The 21,140-nt window shown below is 38.9% G+C and overlaps 1 protein-coding gene across 8 annotated transcripts in view; it reads right to left on the reverse strand.

Moving 5' to 3' along the window:
• Nucleotides 1-21,140, reverse strand: part of ZDHHC20 (zinc finger DHHC-type palmitoyltransferase 20) — a 48,390-nt gene that overhangs the window by 24,783 nt on the left and 2,467 nt on the right. For all 8 annotated transcript variants that reach the window (XR_008820037.1, XR_008820036.1, XR_008820038.1 and 5 more), the window contains exons 2-3: nucleotides 5,728-5,754; nucleotides 1,362-1,456 (exon numbers count right to left, since the gene is read on the reverse strand). Coding sequence is in view for 4 of the 8 variants with exons in the window: in XM_056327507.1 (XP_056183482.1) it covers nucleotides 1,362-1,456; nucleotides 5,728-5,754 (122 nt within the window). In the remaining 4 variants the exon portion in view is untranslated. The remainder of the gene's footprint in view (nucleotides 1-1,361; nucleotides 1,457-5,727; nucleotides 5,755-21,140) is intronic.

A 21,140-nucleotide genomic window follows, 5' to 3' on the forward strand; every position in this document is an offset into this window, starting at 1 on the left:
TTGGTGGGTGTTTTTTTTTTTTGTTTTGATTTTTTTGGGGGCGTACTTTCCCCCCCTTGTTTTCTTTTTAAAAAGCTAGCTGTAAAAGAAAATGTTATTAAATCTGATCTACCCCCACACTTGATACAGGAAATCTTCATTACATGCCATATGCCCAAACTATCCCTTTTCACTCACATGAGAAGCTTGCTACAATATTACTGTAACTGTAGGATAACTACTGTCAGAAGAGATTCTCTATTACTGAAGAATCAAAGCAGACAATAAAAGATACAGGGCATCAGCTTTATGAGCAGCTCTAGTTTTCACAGCTTTACAAAACCTTGAATAACAGTTCCAACCACATTTCAATTAGCTAATCTGCTTAGCTTTATCATTTTCCTGCAGAACCATCCCAGAGAAAGCCAAAACAAGCTACCCTAAAGACAAATCCCTTTGAATTTTTTAGGTTTAACAAATCAGTACTACTCTTTCTGCTTAGCTAAACAGCAGAACAGTCTTTAGCTTTTCTCACTTTATATTCTGTAGCTTTAAGATACAGATCCCTAAGCCATAATTAAGTACTGCAGAGCAGTGTTTGCTTTTCCTTAAAAGCATGGTTTTAACCCTTTTCAAAAATGTGTAAGGTTGACACTAGCACTGAAAGTCAGTCTTGCCAAAAATAGAATAAAAATTCAACCCCCACAGAGCAACCAAAGCCTCAAACAGTTTAGACAATTTAAAAGCTTTATAAAACCAAGAAAGGGAAGTATTTTAAATTTGGTGCCAGTATTTAATCCTTACATACACATACCTTAGAGAAAATAGAAAACAAGTTAATCCATCTCAGGCTTATTGTAATTAATACTGTTCTTCAAAACAAAAATTCTTACAGTCATCATGCATTCTTTTGCCATTATATAAAGCTCCTTTATGTATTCACTTCTCAATTGTCCCTAAACCTTAACTCCTGACTTACAGCTGAGTGGTTCACTCCTCTGCGTTATGAGTATACACTGCATTACTACTTTTTCTTACCAAAGGTCAAAACTGCCTAAAAGGGAAATATAAAAATGTTGTCACTGTATTTATCAATTTTAAAAATTCCAAGTTTCAAGCAAGCTACTTCATAGCAAAACACTGTACACGACTGTCAAACTTGTGATGAATTAAACGCATATTTCATTATATGAAATGTCATTACACAAAGTATTTTAAGAGTAACTTGATCATTTTCATTCATGATACACTGTCATGCTGTTCTATTTTAGATAATGAGAAGGGAAAGGTGAATCATGCAGTACTGCAAACAAGTTTAATCACTGAAAACAGTTCAGCTATTTATAAACAAGGCATTGACATTTTTCTAACGTTATATTTACCTCATTAGAGGGGGATGCAGGAGATGTGAAAATTGTCTTCCAATAGGACCATACAAACATGAAAAATGACAGATGAAACACCACAAGGTAGACAACTGCAATAAAATACAAGTAAGAGTTCGGTGAATATAGCTGAAAAGAAATAAAGTCCCTGACCTTTGATGAGGGCTAAACTACTATGCTATTAATCACCTAATAAAATTAAGTTGTATTAAACCCTGTTCCCTGGGTAGACTTAGCACTCTAAGAGCACTCATTAGCAATAAATAAATAAATAAAATAAAATCACCAAATGTGATGGTTGCTATTTCTCAAGGAAATAATATGCTTTTATGCATGATTCCAAAACAAAGTCTGAATGGAAACAACCTAATCCAACCAAAAAAACCCAGAAGTGAACACAGCTTCACCTGTGGCATGTGACTAACCTCTTTGGATAAATACAATTCTGTTCTAGATTACAGTAAAATATTTGATAATTGACCTGCAGAATTCAAGTTAATTCCTGTATCTAATAGAAACAGCACAGTATTGTGCCACTGTAGAAGACACTAGTCATCAATGACAGTAAACATTATAAACCAGGGGTCTGGAGCAGACTGCACTCCAACATGAGAGCTAGCTGTGAGTTAAAAATTATTTGATTGTCTTCTTTCAAATGATCACAGGAATATCATCTGGGAGAGTCGTGCTATTATAGTCACAAGGGCAACAAAATGTACGTGGCTTTAGTAAGGTGCTCATCAATTTATGAATGAGTCTGTGTGATATGGTTGCTTTAAAGACCAGAGACTCAGACCTTATGACCCAAGAAGCTTCTTGCAATCTTGTTTCCTCTCACAGTTTCTTTTACCACTTGTCAAGAAGAAACAGATTGGTTGTGCCAGAATAGCAAGTCTTAGAAAAGAAGTCATACTAAATATTTAAATTATCTTCACATATTATCTTCAGTTGCAGGAAGAAGGAAACTTGACCTACTTTCCTGTGCACATAAAGAGAGTCCTTTAAGAGGCCGTATGACATACTTCATGGATGGCAGAACAGGCTCGAGACTTTGGAAGCTTCCAACAGCTCAGAAAACACTTGTGCACAGTCACAGAAGTGGTCTTAATTTATCATCTTTCAGGATTTTCACTGCTTGTTGGAGTAAAAAACCTTTGAGCTTTCTTCAGAGAATTATGCTTTTTACCTTTGCCTCTGACTCCTCCAACTTTAGATTTGGCAAATTTTCAGCTATAAAGCTGACTGAAAATGCAAGAAGCACAACCTTTTTCTAAAGCCATCCTAAAACTGTCATCCTAATAGGAAAGAACTTGTTTATCACTATACTAGGCACTGCATAATTAGAAAGTCTTTTATTAAAAACATACCATACACATTCAAATGTAATGTGGTTAAGCAATTAAAGCATAAAAAATGGTTTGGTGAAAGAGGAGAAACGGACACAAGATTGGAGTGGAGTCAGCTGCACAGATCAGAGGTTCAGAAGAAAAGAGGGTGAGAGGAGTTGATTAGAAGGGAAGAGGAAACAAGATACAGGGAGGGCAGGGTACAGCAAAACTAACTTACACAGTAAACAGTTCTATTCTGTCCATAAAAATCACCTCCAGAATTCAGATTTTTTGGACGGATTATTTTAAGCACACACACAATACGTCAAGCAGCAGAACCTCAAAGTCTTATCACAGCCTGTAAATGCCCTAACACACAGAATAACAGACACCAAGGCTGGCTGCCGTAAGGGTACAGATCTGTGCCAGTGGCACCAGGATTTACTAGAAAGAGGCAGCTGTTAAAAGTGCTCTTGCACTCTTGCAGTAACTGAGATCTTGCAATCTGTCACCATCATTAAAAGCCAAGTGCCTGTCCTCAGTAGCCAAACAGGGGCAACTCAAGAAAGACTTCCATGCTGTTCCAGTGATGGACATCACTCAGTCTGGAGGAGAAAGAGCCTGCAACTGGCTGTCCATACTGGCTCTGCACTGAATAAATTCTTGCTGCTTTTCCCACTCCTGTGCTTCCAGGTATCTATCCTGTCAGTGCTCCCCCAGAAATGAGAGGGAGAGAAGATACCATTTTTGATGGCTTTACTTTGGCAGTCCATCTATGCATTGTTTTGGATAGCAGTATCTCCTCTGCAGACTACTCCCTGAAGCATCTTGCACCAGTTTCCAGTAGAAATATAAACCAGCTTCATTCCTATTACGCTCATTTTCTTGTAATTACAAGCTAGATGGAAAATACGTCAAAAGCCTCAACCCCAATATTTGCCAGTTTAGACAGACTCAAGAGTCATGAGGAAGTCTCGGCTCAGCTAAGGGAATCCAGGATTCTTGGTGCCATGCTGCGACCAAGTGAGGTCACTTCTCTTTAAAGGCACTGATGCATATTACACCATAATTTATGCCCTCAGGAGGACAATATCTTACAACATGCTCTTAGAATCTTCCTAAAATATGTTAAGATCTCCTAAAAATCACCCTTAACATCCTTTTCTGAACCATTCTTAATACTACTTCGAAGGCAGAGTCAGATTACAGAAGTAATAATATGTAACAGAAGTATATTATACCGTTAAGAGAGATTCAGACTGACTTTATTCCCCTATCCTAATGGATATAAATCTAGTCAAGAATATGAAATTACAAAGAAACAATTAGCCTTAATGGGGTGAAGAAATCACCACTAATTTAATCAAAACCTGTAATTAAGTACTGAAGTAAAAGGATTTGAACACAGTACACTGAAATATGGAACAAAATATACGTGCTAAGATGCACACTATCGATTTACATCGCAATATTACTGGTACTTTGGCCTTTTGACTCTTCTGATGTGATTTCCTGACTATTCTGAGTTAGCTTATAAGAACTTTATAAAATTTATGATAACTTTCATTTCAAATAAAAAAATACTTATCATTTTAAGATCAACCTCCTTGGTAAAGAAATTAATGTATACAGGGTGAGTATGATATGCTTTAGAATTGAAGGTGCAAGAAGCGTGCAGGTGACAGCTATTAAAAGCCTAACAGTCAGGTTCCAATGATACTGTCAGTCTCATTAATTAATCAAACATTTTTCTTCTCTGGTAGATCTAAGAGCACCTGCTTCAGTCAGACAGGCACCACATTTGTATTAAAGCCAGAGATCTGACTATACAACATTATTACTCTGCCAGGCTTTAACCGAGACATGGATCTTGCCTTTCTGGAAGAAACTAGGAAGTAAAACTTACTCATATACAGATCAACAGTAAAGCATGGCAGCAATCTGCAGAATTCTGTAAAGTCTAGGTGAAGCCTAGCTGTGCAATGTAAAAACGCAGGGTAAGACACAGATCCCATCTTGAACAGCTTACAGTTTATTTTGCAGATCTTCTCACTCTTTCACCTCTTCAGTAGAAGATGAAAGAGGACAGATTCTACTAAGGTTTCTTCCTTTCAGTGTTCTCCTGGATGCTCCCCACCAGGAAGAAAATTGCTAGATTAGCTTCAAATTCTACACTCTTTTGCAAAAGTATTTAAGAGATGAGAGCCAGGGGGTCTCACACTGTGAAGACAGTCCTCTGGATAGTCAAAATACAAATCTGTGCTTAAATGTACCACTCATGCCCCACCCCCACCCCCAAGCTGAAATGAACTCCCAAACAAACATCCCATCAATAATTTGTATTTCTACAGGAATAAAAAAGTTTTATAAAAATCCCATATTTTGAACTTCCGGAATCAAATCATCCTTTAGCCTTTAAAATAAGTGGCAAAGCAAGAATGCTGGAAATTTTTTGGTCAGTTTCTCTCTGTTAGTACTACCTACTGAGGCATATACTTTCCAAAGCCAATATGAAGACTTCAGTTTGTCAAAACAAGGCCTTAACCACTTGAGCTGGAAATTTAAAATTGTAATGTGCAGCCACCTTTGAAATGGTTTTATTTTGCAGAGCTCTAACCAGCCCTAAAGAATGGGGTTCTGAAGGAATTTGGTAAGCTGTTTGGAAAATAGCAAGCAGTAGAACAATTCTCCCTCTTCAGAAGTCTTTCAGGTCTCAAGGTGTGTTCAGGAATAAACAGCAAATGGACTTGTGAGCAGTTCCTTCTCCCTTCTTTCCTGTTCTTAGAAGGTACCCATTTAAAAATACTTGCAAACCTAAATCATAGTTGCATTACTTGCAGGTCTTGTCATCATCCCAAGCTTGTGATACCAGAAGCTAAACAGACTCAACCTCACAATATTTACTTTGTTTCTTAGCACTAATCTGCTCACCACACAGAACTTACACATAGAGGAGTATATTCACATTCTATGTCCCTTAAGACTTGCATGCAACAAAACTATTCATATCTTCAAAATAATTTTTAAAAAATTACCTTTTTCTGCAGTTGAAGAAATAGTAACTGGAAGAGAAAAAAAGATACATGGTAAGTAAATTTGTAATGAATCAAGTGTCTGGCTAGAAGTGAGATATATGAGATAGCTGCTTGTTCCAAAGCATACTACAGGTGTTAGTAGAGGCTCCCTATCCTACTCTGGGGTAAAACAGGAGTTAGCATTCCTCCTGCCAACCCCTGAGGCCTGGTGAGTCAGTGGAAGAGCTGAAGTGATCCAGTTCCCTGCACTAACCAAATGAGCATGTTCCTTTGCATAGACATTAATGAGATCATAATTTAGGTATGTTCCCCTTCAGATATGCACCCAGCAAAGTTTTCTGTCAAAAACTAGGCCAACAGGTGTACCTTTGGAAAGCAGAAAAATGAAATAAAAGAAGTTCTTACAGAAGTTTCCGTGCAACTATGTTACATGTAACCTACTTTCCTCTTATTTTTTCCCACCACTTCTCTTTTCCTGCCAACATGCTATTTTTGACTTTTTTCCCCTGACCTGAATTCTTCAGGCATAGTTAAAACCTCCCCACTTCCTCAACTTGTTTTACCCCAACAGCAGATTCTGTTGTTCAAATCTACTTTGTATACTGCCTGACTAGTAGTACATCCTCTTGCCATCAGGCTTTTCCAAAACCTTCACACTTCATTCATCAGTCCAGGTAAGATGCTGAACTGAGAGCTGCTGTACTTATTGGGTTGCTTTGTTAGATAGCACTCCCCTTGCTGGATCTCTTCCTTCAACTGAATTCCTGAAGTTCAATGAAGAAAGGATCTTTTCCCCAACAAGTTCTTTTTCTCTTCATGTTATACAGGAAATTTAAGCTTCTGGTTATTTAGCATGAGCAAGTGGTTAACAGCACACACTCTGCCTACTGCAGTTTACCTCACTCCATGTTGTCTGCTCTCTCAGCTCTGACATTTCTAGTTACTAGTCCATATACCAGTTCAAAAGAGCTTTTTCCTGATCCACACTAGTCTTAATTCTGCAGGGCTTCAGAATGCACTGCAGACTTCCTTCTGAAGGGTTAACTTTGGTCACAGAGGTGCATGTGTCTCACTTAACTGCAGATACCTATAGTAAAAAGGTCTGCAACTGTATTACACAACCCTACTCCTTTTTATAGTCAATAAGAAACATAATGAGGTGGTAACATATAGATGACCCCTTCTTGTTTCAGATATGTGGTTTTGGTTGCTGGTTTGGGTGGTTTTGTGTGTGTGTCCCAGTATGGAAGCCTCTACAAAGTTCATGGAAAAGGTTCCAGTTCCTTCCATCTAAAGGAGGAAGAAATCACCATTTAGAATAGAACAAGGTTCACTTCAAAGTAAAGGAGGTCAATCCTAAAGAACAGCTTAATTTCACATTAGTTATGCATACTTCCACATCCTCCTCCCATGTTTCTGTCTGAGACAGGGACACAATCCACACATAAAAACAGACCTGAAGCACATGATTACCTGAAAAGTATGCATGTAAATATAAGAACAGGTTCAGCTGTGCCATGACACAGTCTCAGTACTACTCCACTGCATGCTACAGAAGCGGCACTATTTTTTAAAGCAAATCCTGTGCGTGTTTTTGCTTGAAACTTTTACTAATGTGTTATTTCTCCAGTTAAAACGTTTTCAACAACACAAGACGACAAAATCATTAAAAAGCTGAAAATTAAAACAAGCTTGCTGAGTAGAGTTGTTTGCTCAACTTTGGGAAAAAATACTAAAAAAGTACTTTAGATTAAGCTTTGTCTTTGGCTCCTCATGTATCTTAAGTAAACACCTTTGCACACAGCTGGATAAACACATATTTCCTGAGACAAAAAGTATAAAAAAGTTCTTAATTATCCTCTAATGGAGGGAGAACAATGTTATCTATAAAACTACAGGATTTTTTTTGTAACTATTCTGGTTAAATCAATCCATAATCTGTAGCTTCATTTCTGCTCTCAGCACAAAACAAAATTGTGAGCCAAATTTGATGCTTGAAGACTCAAAATAATGAACAGTCTTTAGATGAGAAAAAAAAAAAACCACAAACTAAAGATTTTATCACCTGTGAGACTTCATTGAAAAGATCCCTAAATAAACTTAATAAAAATTAATTAACACTTCTTAGCACCAGGAAGATAATTTTCTCTTTCATATCTAGGTCTCTTAGGTCAGAATGCAGTTATTGGACTGTGCAGAACAATTTTAGTTTGGCAAACTCTTGCCGTTTGAGGTAAAAGCCAACACTGAAAGACTTGTGATTTTCATCCTGTCTTATCATCCTCAAATTAAATAAAGATAAAAGATGGCCAGTTCTCTTCTGCCTCAGACGTTCATGCAAGTTAACTGTTTCTATCCATTGCACTGTTGTTATTCCCATTGTCAGACAGGTTAAATGAATAGCAGACCTACTACTTGTCCAAATTCACTCAGCAAACAGCAAATCAACAGTTTTACTGGATCTTTATACTACAAAGTAAAGCCTTCCAAATAAGCTAATATTAGTATTTGCTAGTCTGGCAATGTAACAAGCAGCTTTGTACCATCAAAAAATCAATTCTAGCTTTTGAACTCTGGTTCAGGAAAAAACCCTACAGAACAAGACATTACCATTGTGGCCCACCATCCCTGGCCTGTAGTTTGAGTTACAAGCTTGGCTCACGATTGCTTTTCTCTTCTACTGCTTCTAACTACTCAGACACTGCCATCAGCTTCTGCTAAATCAGTTCTATTTCCACTTCAAACATTTCTCAAACACTGTTTCTTGTTTGGGGTGTGGTATGGGGGGAAAAAAAAAGCAGTGCTGCCTTTTCACTAATTGGTATTTTCCAAACAAATAAGCAGTGCCTATGATTTATACGATGAGCTCTCAATGCAACAGCACTATACACTAGATTATATGTATCAGCACAAGGTAGTGCCTTCAGCACTGTGGTCAAGACAAACATGTTCATATTCCAGAAACGTGAGCATTGTAAAACAGCTGTTCTTTGGAGGATTTTAAAATATATCCCCATGTCAGTCTATTGCTCAGCTACCAAAGGAAAATTAAGAGCAAAAAGATTCTTAAGATCAGCTTCTTAATATTAAGTTTCTGGTTTCTTGAGAAGACTTACGAAGTTCTAGCAAAATATTGCTAGGGAAGGATAAAAAAATGACTAGACAGTGAAAGCTGCAGTTCCCTTCATTGCAAAGGGCTCAGCAGCAGCATTCGCATGCTCACACACACGCTGAGATTCCACTTTGGCCTCATAATTTCAAAGCATTCAACATCTCGGCATTACAGCACCAAGCAAGTCAAAGTGAACAAGCCCTATCTGACCGCAGTGCAGAGCTTTACTCTTAGCCACCTCAGGATTTCCAAAATCAGCTCCACTAGGGAAGGAGCTCAGCAAAGCCTGCCTGTGAAGAGCCCACACTGAACTTCATGCTGCTGCAGCTTGTCCAGGGACATACAGGTCCAATACACTCCAGTAGCTGGTCCTGCACCACTGAGAAGCTTACACGATAAACCTCCTAACTCTTTGGGGTCACTGCAGTATGAAGCACACCAAGTATGTGGTTTCAGTTTCTATAGAACACTATCTTCAAAATACATGATACAGCCTTTTGTTAGGCTGGATTCAAATATACTTTTTAACTTGGTCCATTTAGAGGACAAGCAGAAATTCCAGATTCAACTTTGTAACAGAGGAAAAAGTTGTCATAGTTTTGATTTAGACATCTATTATCACCCCTGGCAAAGACACTTTCTCCTTCTTCACGACCCCAGTTGTTTGTTACTCCTCTTTCTAGATACTCTTTGTCACATTGTGGTCTGTTATCTTTCATCTCACCTATGTCACAAGAATGAAAGAGGCGGAAGCCTATAGCTTATCACAGGAAACAATCCTGCAGACACAGGGACATCATTATCTGTGTAAAAAATGAGGCTGGGGGGGAAATGTCATTTGTTGGAAGCATTCCTCTTGGAGTGAAAACTGACCAAGGTGAAATTATCAGAAAGCTTTGGAGAACTTTTTAAGCTGCTTCAAGAAAACCTCCCAGAATGTCTTGGAAGAACAAGTATGTTTAGGGAGCTGGTTTGCTTTCAGTTTCAGGCTTATTTTCAAGATTGCTATGAAGTGTTCAAGCACCTTCCAAATCACTGCATAATAGGAAAAAAACCCAAATCTCTCTATTCTGAAGCAGAGGTGCAATGATCTGCCAAGACCTTGCCAGAGGCATGCTAAAGATGACGCATTTGCCTTCAACCTTGGAAGAAAATCCAACCGCTCTACAAAACCCACACACAACATCTCCCTACTCCCCTAAAAGGAATATTCCAATCAAAGCCAGATAAGGTCCTTGTAGAACAAGAAATTCAACTGCAACTAATGTAGAAGTATAGAAAAGGAAAAGAACTGATCTTGTTACTGATGTGCTATGTTTATGTTCCCTCCCCCGATGGCTCCTAGGCAGGAGTCATACTTGGGGTATTAGAGCCTTTCCACAAATCTCAAGATTAACTTTCACATTTTGGCTGACATTCCTTATGGGTGGGAAGAAAGAGTGATAAATGTGCAATTGCATCCCTTCACCAGATGTACAGCCTCAACTTTTCTCATTTTTAAGGAAAAGGGGTAATATATATATACACACATATACATGTATACATTTCCAGAAGTTATCAGCACTGAAACTCAACAGAAACTTCCCATGGGCACTACCCGATCTGCAAAGGCAGGCACCACTGACATTATCCTAAGTTTTTAATTTTTTTCAGAGAATGGCATTTAATTGAAAGCATAACTTAGATTTATGGTAACATAATTCCCATTTGCAAATGCAGACCTTAATCACTCACAAGAAGATGGCAGAAACATTCCTTACCGACAGAAGTGGGACAGACAACAAGTCAATTTCCTTGAGCAAATACTCATTTGACTTCTGTTAGAGGGTAGTACTGGAGCATGAAGACCTTATTCACCTCTCCAGTGATCTCTAAAAGCTGTAATTCTGTGACCTTTCCACAATGAGCTATTTCTTATTTCCTGACTGGCAGGCACCCACTAGGTGCTTTCCTCCCTAAGCAGCAGGGAGTTGTTTTTAGACAAATGACTCAAGACAACTGACGTGACAGCATCATATAGGCAAAAGCCAACGCAGGAAGATGCTGCCAGGTCCCTGCTGAAAGGCTATGGGGGCCCAGAAATTGCACACATGACTTGCCACTAGCTGGAATGAATGTCCTCTGCATAGATTTGAGCCATATGAACCTAGAATTGTTTTATCTTCATATCACACTAGACTGATTGATTGTGGTTTTTTCACTCCAAATCTCCAGGAACACGATACAGGTTTCCCCCCGCAATGCACTGCTAGATAATTCAGAAAGCAATGTTTTATTTGGTGGTTCCCCAGGCCTTCATGCTGCACTGGCATGAAGAAGCATGCATTGCCACACTGTGTGCCCCAGTGGTAGCACTGTCTGGGGCTGGTCTGCAGCATGTGTGCACCATTGCCCAGGTCTAACACAATGCTTGTCTCAGAGGCATGACCCATGGTGGACAACTCTTGCTGCAGAGGTGTTACAAAGCTACACCTCTTAGCCATCTACTCACTCCCCTACATAGCAAAAGCAAGCACTTGCCTTCCCAGACACTTCAGGTCGGGGGTGAGCTAGTGATGAAGGCAAGTTTGAGAGACCACAAAGAGCAGGGAATTGCAGTGATGAAGGGTGAATGGCAGTGAAAGGCCTCTTGCTGTCTTGGGTTATGCACAGTCATGAGAAGGAAAAGAAACCGTGCCAGGGCTACTGATGCCTCAAAGCAGTGCCGCTATTTCCATGAGCACATAACACAGCCCAAACTTCACACATGCTGTGTGCAGCAACATCACTCGAGTGAGCTACTTTGTGACTTCAAGTGATCACAAAAGGGTGCCTTCAAAAGCACTGCAGGGTGTGTGTGGAGAGGGAGAAATCTAGGGTGGGAGGAGAAAGGAGGAAGAAAATGCAGCCAAGGAAGAGATACCTTGCTGCAAGACAGATGCTCTGTTGTTTATGGCCACAGATTTTCTATGTTCATGATTGCCATGCCCATTGCTACAGGATTCAAAGCAGCATTATCACAGGTAAAATTAATTAGTGTTTCAAGTTACACTGCAGATCTTTTTTTGTTACTTGTTACTAGCTATCATTACGATTTTTGTATGTTTAAAACAATATCAACACAACTCTTTCATGTAACAAGTAATTTAGAGCAGCCAGAGGCTTGCTGCCCAGAAAACATTCTCTTATCACAATAATAAAAGAGCTTTTTATTTAGCCGAAGTCTTTTCAGCCTCAGTGCAGGGTACATGCATAATTACAAACAGGACGACAGCAGAAATTAGCATAATCAATGCAAGATACTCTTTGGGTACTGTGTAACATTTAGGAATGAATTAAGCTATGACAACTGAAGAGATTTCTGCTATATATTCTGGGAACAGTAAATTCTGTGCTACCACTGCCACAGTTCAAAAACACAGCTATGAAGGCAGCTGACTTCTGGAACCCACAAAATCCTACAGATGGCTCCTTACCTCTGCATTTACAAAATATTCTTGAAAATTACACCAAAGGTCTCCTAACGGTCTTCTCACTGAGGGTGCCTATGTGTTTTAAATTATTTCAAAACCAAGAGTTACACTTGGTTAGCGTGCAGAAGGTTGCTAGGTCTTAACCTCACAGTCCCACACTTGTGTCCACACTAACAACCACAAAATCTACTCATTCTATTTGCATTTTGATGGATTTTAAACCTTAGCATTACTTCTACAGGCTCCCCTCAGCTGCTTACTTGAATTATTGGATTTTTTCATTCAGGTCTTTCCCCAAAATTCTACTTTATCACAACAATAACAGCTTTATCGCTCAGCAATTTGGAAGTGCTGCACATAAATTGTTTCCAATATTGCCTTTAAGCTATCTGACACAGCCAAAAGAAAGCCTGGTTTCTTTTTGAAAGACAAAGAGAGCTCTTACTTGCACGAGTCAGTGAGCTGTGCTCCATCTGGCACACTGGGGTACAGGAAAAAAACAGAATCAGCAGAAAGGCATGGAAACTCGGAAGCATCTGAGTGGAGCTAGCTTATGTCCACACCACTAATTAATTACATTTAAATTTGAAGGAGGGGTATTTAAGCTCAGGCTGTCCAGATCAAGCTCATAGTAACACTACACTCAAGTATCTGGATACATGAAAGGGCTTTTTGTGTTAGGAGTAGCTCCAGTGGTTCTGTAGTTGACACTACTAGGACACTTTCAAGAAATAGGAGAGATAAACAGCATAATCAGCTGGTGTTTACAAGAGTGCCAGTATCATATGTTGTATGGAGTGGTCTTATACACCCTGCACAAGATTACGTGTTCTGCAGGTAATACTACATATATATAAACCATCAATATATTTAAAGTAAAAAACCAAAATAAACAAAAAACCCCACCCAACCAAAAAACAACATACAATTCGTCCTCATAACAGAATTTTTCAGGTAATAAGGGAGTTACCATTTATTTCCTAAAAAAGAACACTCTAATTCACGGTTGTGACTGCCAGTCAATACCTGTCTTGAACATTAAGGTCACTCAAAGCTGAGTGTCTTATGGTTCAGGACGCTACTAGTAAATCCAGTTATTTCTACTCTAGACAGATTAAAATAGAGCAACAGTCTTTACTTAGCTATTCCATACATCTGTGAGGTATGATTGCAGGAGAGCAGAGGTGTTAGTTCATGGGCGACAAATGACACAGCTGCTGTGACCTGCAAACATGAACCATTGCCCAGTGGTGAGAACTGTCAGCAGACAGTAGGGATCCACTTTGTTAATCAGGCCCCCTTCTTTGCATGGGCTTCAGACTCCTCCAAAATCAGCTGTCTCCTTACTTACTTACTGGCCCTGCTTGCAACAAGTGGTTTCCTCAAATATTAGGATAAAACCTCCTTGCAAAACTCCATGGATAATAATCATCTAGTAAATCTCATTACAAAGTTATTAGGCACTCTGTTTTGCCAGAAGGATTTTACTGCTGCCACATTCATCAGCAAATGGGAGAAATCAAACTGCCCAGCAAGCCAACCTTCCCTCACGTGTTAGGTCACTGGATTCCTCAAATGAAGTTTCAGGTTCAATTTGTTTTGTAACGTTGGTCAGGTTTGATTGCTATTTGCCACCTGAGATGAAATACGGAACTACCTATGATGAGAAGAGCTAATTTTCTGCCAGCAACACAACAATGTAGCAGCGAGTAATGTGATTTACATGAACTCCCATTGAGACATTAGTAAGCTGCGCTATTGAACAGAGCTCTTTAAGGAAGTTTTGTTTGAAAAACTTGTCATTTAAAACCATGCCTATTAGTTGTGGGAAAGTTTAATAATGGGCAATTCATGTCTTCACCATACCAAACTTGTAAATATTAAACAATAATAATAATAATAATAAAATATTTCATTAACCTATTTATGGAATAAATAAAGGTTCAAAGACTTCTCATGCTGATTTAGAGAATCTGTCCATATATGTATGGCTCATCAAGTTGGGTGATAAAAATTGCTGCCATCTTTTGATGCTGGAGGCTTTTCTGTTTGTTCTTCTTGCAAAACAAAATGTCATTCATTAAATCTTACTTGGACTGAAAAGTCTTGGGACAAGCCATGACTGTAGCTAAAGCTACTTCTAGTTTTTTTGCAAAAGGAAAAAATAACCAGCAAGTCCTCAGGAATGTAACAAAAAATCCAGGTGCTGCAGAGGGGAAAAAACATAAGGGGAAACAGGACAGAAAGTTTTGGCTGGAGGACAAGATCAGAAGGGCATGTTTTTGTTGCACCAGGTCTCATTTAACTACCAGACCACTTAAGAATGTGAAAAAATGACAGCACAAAGACTGTATGAGCCACTGCAAAGGGATTCTTGGATACTCCAGAAAATCCTTATTAAAACTTAGAAAGTACTCCAGAGTAAACAGAGAGGCAAGCATATGTAAGAGCATAGCCCATCATCCATATAGCTCTCATTCTGTAAATTTTGCTTCCAATAAATAAATAATAGTAAAACCTCACAGTCAGTGTGGGCAGTAGAGAGAAACAGGATATTTACAAGTTTGAGAATGTCAATAGAAAAAAGCCACACAAAAGAGAGAAAATTACTAAACCTAGTGCTCAATGGTCTTTAAGCTTCCCTTTGCCTAAATTCATAATTTGTATAAATTATGAATTATTTAAAAAAGTTCAAGTCTACACTCTGCACCAGTTGCTGCTTTAGCTTTCTCTCAGCAGGTATCTACCTGCAACACAGCAAGTAATATCTCTGTATGCAATTACCAGCCTGAAATCATTATTTTTTAAATACGCAATTATTTAAAAAAACCACATGAAACTTAGGGAGCAGTAGATTAAGCAGATAAAAATATACACACAGGAAACATCCCCACAAAAATCCTATGCGCAACATTAATCTTTTTCCAGATACTGCAAAAAAACACCTGCATGTTCCATAGGATTTTTCAGAACAGAACAGAAATCAAATTTTCTCTGTTTTGGGCTCCTTTGCAATATTTGGATAAATCTACATGTCACAAACCCACAGACGTGAAAGTCTTCAGGTAGCATCAATCCCAGCATTGTGGAAATCCACTTCACTTCTGTTTTTTTAATCCAAACTAGACAAACCAAAAAGCAATGACTACTCGTCAAGAATGGAACAATATCAGGTTCTCTGCATTCACACTATGACAAGGCAGTAGCCATGGCACTCAACATAAAGTTTTAAGTTTACCACATACAACTGCAAACCAGTTTATAAAATAACTGTCTATTTAGGTCTCTTCAAACAAATGATGTCTGTTCCTCTCAGAGTTACTTAAATTTAATCTAAATTTTGTTTCGTTGTCTCTGCAGCAGCAGCTTGCCTAATTCCAGATGAATTAGTCCTTCAATCTCTTAAATTTTTTTTTGCCCCAAAGGTGTGTGTGCGGGTGTCTCTGTGTGTGTGTGAAGGGGGAGGGGGAGGGGAGAAGGGGAGAGGGAGAAGGGGAGAGAGAGAGAGAGAGAACTGCTATCTTCTATCTTAGCCCTACTTAGTGCTTCACAAGACATGCATAAGAATTCCCTGCTCTGGAGATAAACAGACGTCAGGATGCACAACTGAACTACCACCAAAAAACCACAACCCTGCAGAACCCCCTCGCTTGATCTGTCTGTAAATCACATGATTAAAATGGTTCTGTGCTTCATATTTATGACAATGCTGCACCATATATGGCATGAGAGAGACAGCTACAGAAGCTGCAAAGGCAAAGCATGATCTTGTGATCCAGTTCTCTTGACACCCTCCTAAAACAATTTTGATACTCAAAAAGAAACATGAATAAGAAACAGATGAGCCATTTGGTCTTTAAAAAAAAAAAAAAAAAAAAAAAAGGAAAAGCAGAGGCCTGAAGTGCTGCAGAGGAGGAACTTGATATTTAGCACAGATAAGACACTCAAAGGTTACAGAGGAGGCACTCCACTGAGGATTGGGGGGGAGGGAGAAGAAGAGGAGGGGAAGTGTGCTTTTTTCCCTTGACCTAGGACAGCAGGAGTTAAACACATCCCTCAGAAAACAATTCAGTGACAGCAGGAGGAGGTAATACTGGGGAAGTGGCTAAATGAACAAATGTATTTGTTAAGGTTTCATTATCCTTTTTATACCTGATTCACCTTGGTGGAGATTCAGCTCACACAGAAAAGTGGCCTGTAGTTATTTCTCAAACGTTTCTATTAAATTTCATACATACTAATGAGAGAAAAAAAAAAGGATACTCTTGTCCTGTTACAGGAAGAATATGCACCGGGTGGAGAAGAGTTAATGAGAGAGTTGAAAACTCCATAAAAGCTGTTTCAGGAAACTCAGGAGCTTATAGTTTATAACACTTGTAAGGAAAGTACATGTTAAACCAGCATTAACTCCTACCAGTTGAAGGAAACTGTTGGACAAAAAGAGTTGGATAAACACTGATATCTTGAACGGGTGAAAAATGAATGCCATGAACCCTTAGCATTTACAGGCACAATTTTAGACAGCCAGCTACCATTTCTCCTGCTCCATTTTCCATCATAGGCAGACTCAAGTTCCAAAAGTAAAAGCAGGTACAGTGCCATCCAAGTGTTTCACCTGCCACAGGTGTACCAGAACTCAGCTCAGATACCCATCTTTGTAATACCATAAACTCTTTTATTATGGAAAGCATATCTACATTAACTCATGAAAAATATGAGCTGCTAAAGAACAAAGTTTTTATTATTTAGATTTCAAGAATCAGTAGAACCTGAAGTTTGCAGTCTGCAGAGGGTCCACGACCTCAAAGTAATATATACTGAAAATATACACTTGAAATTCTGGTCCTTTTATCCATAGCATCTGGTAGGAAAACTGGGAGACTAGTAAGTGATGAAGTAACATAAAACCCCCTGATTAAAATTGAAACTGACTTTTTAGTTCACTGTTCTAACTCTACAGGCATACAGAAAGCTCCTACTGTTGTTACTAGAGAAAAAATGGAATAGAAAAATTTGAGAGAAGTTATTTTTCATAATCTTAAATGCTCACACTATCCAAGCCTTTTCAAACCAAACCCAAAAGCTTTATACTCCACATCTAAAGGACGACTGCAGCAATGAGTGATCACAGCTACAAAAAACCCCAAAAAAACCAAGCCAAAAGAAAAAAAAAAAAAAAAAAAAAAGAGTAACACCACAGGCAGAGTTCCTGCTTTGGCTCAGAGATTTACTCAGCTCCCTGCTTTCACTAAGCCCCTTCCCTCCCCTACTCCAAAGCCATCCTGCCCATGGACCAGTTTCAGCCAAGTTTGGAAGCTTGGTGAAGGTCCCACACTAAGCATATGCCAGTAAGTTTCACCAAAGCTGCTGGACAGGTAGAAGGGACAAGGCCACACTCTGTTAGGAAATAGCTGCTCCATGCTCATGGACTCATTTTCTGCTTGGCCCCCTGGCAAGCTAAGTAACACCAAACTGGCCATTGCACCACACCTCTTTTTGATCAAATGGTAACTAGGGATCAAGGAGAGATGCCAGCTACTGCCGAGCTGTCAGGAATGGTTTAACAGATACAGGGGAATAGCTGACAATGGAGGGCTGGGGCAGGCACTGCAGATAGGGAGCTGGGAGCGAGAAGAGGGATGGAGTCCTTCTGCTGGCACAAGAGAAGGAAGAGCAGACACAAGGCAACTCCTCAAGAAACCAGGCTGACTAGTTCTGTTACTCTTGGAACAATTTTTTCATTAGAGAACTGCCAAGAGAGCAGATTTCAAGCCATATAAAGGGCAACATGCCCACCTGTCCTTATAAACTAGTATGACCAGTACAGTGCAAAGCACCATGTAAGACGACAGATAATCTTTCTACTCAAGATGGGCATCTAGTTTTCCAATACATTTGTATCCAGTCTGAGCCTCAACAGGAATTCTACTTATTTATCGTAACAGAAAAGGTTCTCGTTTAAGATTATAATATGCCCACTTGAGCTGAGACACTACAACACAAAAGTGCATCCAAAGTGGTTCAGTTTCTTGACTTTGAAATGAGAGGCCCATAAACATAGTTAACTGTTACTAATGATCTAACCTGTTTAATTTGCTGTTCCTTTTCTTGAAAGGTAATGCTCTTCCTATGGGAATGCTTTTTGCATGCTAAGCATGCAAATGTACTTCAGTGCTGATACTTCAGCTTTTTCAGTAGTTTGAAATCAGAAGTCACTGACACACTGCTGTTAATATCACCTTGCCATTGCTTGATAGCTACTGCATTAGCATTTTCAGTAGAGATTTCTTCTGGAGGAGGCAGATGGAATTACCTTCTCTCTGTTTATGCAACAGACTCTTCAAATGGAAGCATTACAACAGATCACCATGTGCTTCTTATACGGACTGTGCTTTGGGGAAATCAGAGCTATCTCCCTACTGACAAGAGCTACTGTAGTCTCCTGGAACAGTAAGGAGTTAAATATGTACCATTAACAAAGTGTTCTAAATTACAAAGTGCTTTGTTTGCCAGGATTTTAGACATATTAGACATTACACTGTAGTAAAAAAAGCTAACCTTTCTGCAAGCAGATGCTATGAAAAGAACACATAACAAGTGACTCTGGTAGCTTTCAAAATCACATTTTTCCATACTTTGCAGAGTTTGAGGCATGAAAACACTCATTCGTTTACAAGACTTGCAAATTCATAAAACAAGCCATTCTCCTTAAAACTCTTGGCCCAGGAGAAGAGCCAGGACTGTGCTTTTCAGAACATACAGTACTTGCTTAAAGAAGTAAAACCCTAACCTGAACAAGGTTTTAATTTTTTTTTTAACAAAACCAGCCAATACACCTTAGTTACGATCTGCAGACAACTCAGCCAAAGTCAACTTCTTTCTCTTTTTCTCAGTGCAGACTGCACTACCAAATTCTGCTAGTGTTCTAGCAAAAGGGTTGCCTGTAGAAAACAGGCTGGCTTCACCCACGAACTCCTACTACATATGTCAAAACATTGTCTTCTGACCGTCCTTTAGCCTGTCTGTATTACAGCCCATCACTTACAAAAACATTTGGCATGGGTAATAAGGTACAAGTCAGCCATAAGTAAAAACAAACCACAAGAGAAGAGCTCTACTCTTTCTGAGCTTCTGAGGGATGCAGTAAGCAGAGGGGTGCAGTAAGCAGACACAACCAGTCCAATTCACTAACAGCATAATACAGCCATTGTTTACAAAAGCAATGTTAAAAGCAAAACACGTTTTGATAACAAGAAAACACAATAAATGATTTAAAAATAATGAAAAGCTATTGCACATCACCCTTTATGTATTTCTAGGTGTGCTTTACTGAGAACTGAGCTCTGGGTAAATTATGTGTGAAAAGACGACATAATATAGAAAGAAAGCATTCATTCAAGTTTTTCTACTTCAAAACATTTAAAAAAATCTGAATGAGATGCTGCCTGGAGTCTTTTGCAGTTCCTTCAGTTACATGTGTTCACAGATTTTTTTCCCCACTCTGCTGACATTCCCTCAACTTCTACACGTTTGGTAAGAAATGGCTGTTTTCACCTTTCCAATTAGTTTAATAGCTAATTTACCTGACGGATCACAACTACACAGCAATAGTGGTCTAAATAAGCCCGTGTTCAACAGCATACAACAGCAATGTTTCAGAGAGATATAATGATGCTGGCAGTTTCCATGGGAGGAAGACAATAGACAAGCTCACGAATCTCCTTTCATCTTATTCACACCAGTCCTCCTCAGTGTTCATAGCCAGTATGTAAGTAATATAATTTAGGGTTATATAAGAGACAAAACCAAGTAAATACATACTAGCAGTGAATTACAGAGTAAGACTGAGCCCATTAGACACCAGAAATAAGACAATGAGCAATATATGAGTACCTCAGCAGAGGAGGGTGGGGCAAGCAGTACAGAGAAACAAAACCGAAAGAAAAAGGGTGATGTGATGAAAGAAGCAGCCCCAACTTTACTCTACCACCTTTGACTTTGATTATTAGGAATATTTTATGATACTACACTGAATATATATATATATGTTTAACCTTTAATACATGAGCAGGGACTACAAGGAGAAAAAAAGCCAACACAGGAACAAACAGTTGGGGAAATGAAGGCTTTCTCTCTTCCTGTTTCCTTATTGATTTCACATCTTCACAGTTAACTAATCTTTAAGAATAACTTTTGAAAAAACCCTAGTATCTGTCGGGCTTCATTTCCTCTTAGTCTCAGTGTTTACTCAGAATTTTCTACTGTCTCTCCTCTTTTCTAAAGCTTCCCTTCCTCCATCAGTCTTTCCTTTACCCAGGCACTCATCAGCTGCACATTGAGCTCTTTGCCAAAGCCACAGAAGTGCAGCAAGCCATAAACCCTGTTTCTGCACCTGCCGTATGTGAACATCTGCAGAGACCAGCATCACCTCATTCATTATCTGTGCGCTAAAGGCACATCCTAGCTCTTCTTCATAGTACATAGTGCGGTGGTTCTCAAACCAAAATAAAACACAAGGAGCACTAGGGTAAAGTAAACATACCTGCCAAGAGAAACAGAAAATCCTGTATTTCACTATAAATGCTCTCTATGCTGGTTTGAACACAACTGCAGATTAAAAGAAAAGCACACAAAGGGAAAAAAAACACCTCCACAAACCTCCAAAAAAACCCCCAAACACAAAATCTCTTTTCTCTCCCTTGATGACACGACCTTTTATCAAAAGTGTAAACAAAATTCAACAGGTTTAAACCAAAAAAAAAGCCCAACACCCCCCAAAAGAAACCCCAACACAAACCAACAAAAAAAACCACCAAAACCCACAACTGAAAAAATTCACAGAAACATAA

Source organism: Falco biarmicus, chromosome 2, assembly GCF_023638135.1.
Source record: "Falco biarmicus isolate bFalBia1 chromosome 2, bFalBia1.pri, whole genome shotgun sequence".
Taxonomy (NCBI): domain Eukaryota; kingdom Metazoa; phylum Chordata; class Aves; order Falconiformes; family Falconidae; genus Falco; species Falco biarmicus.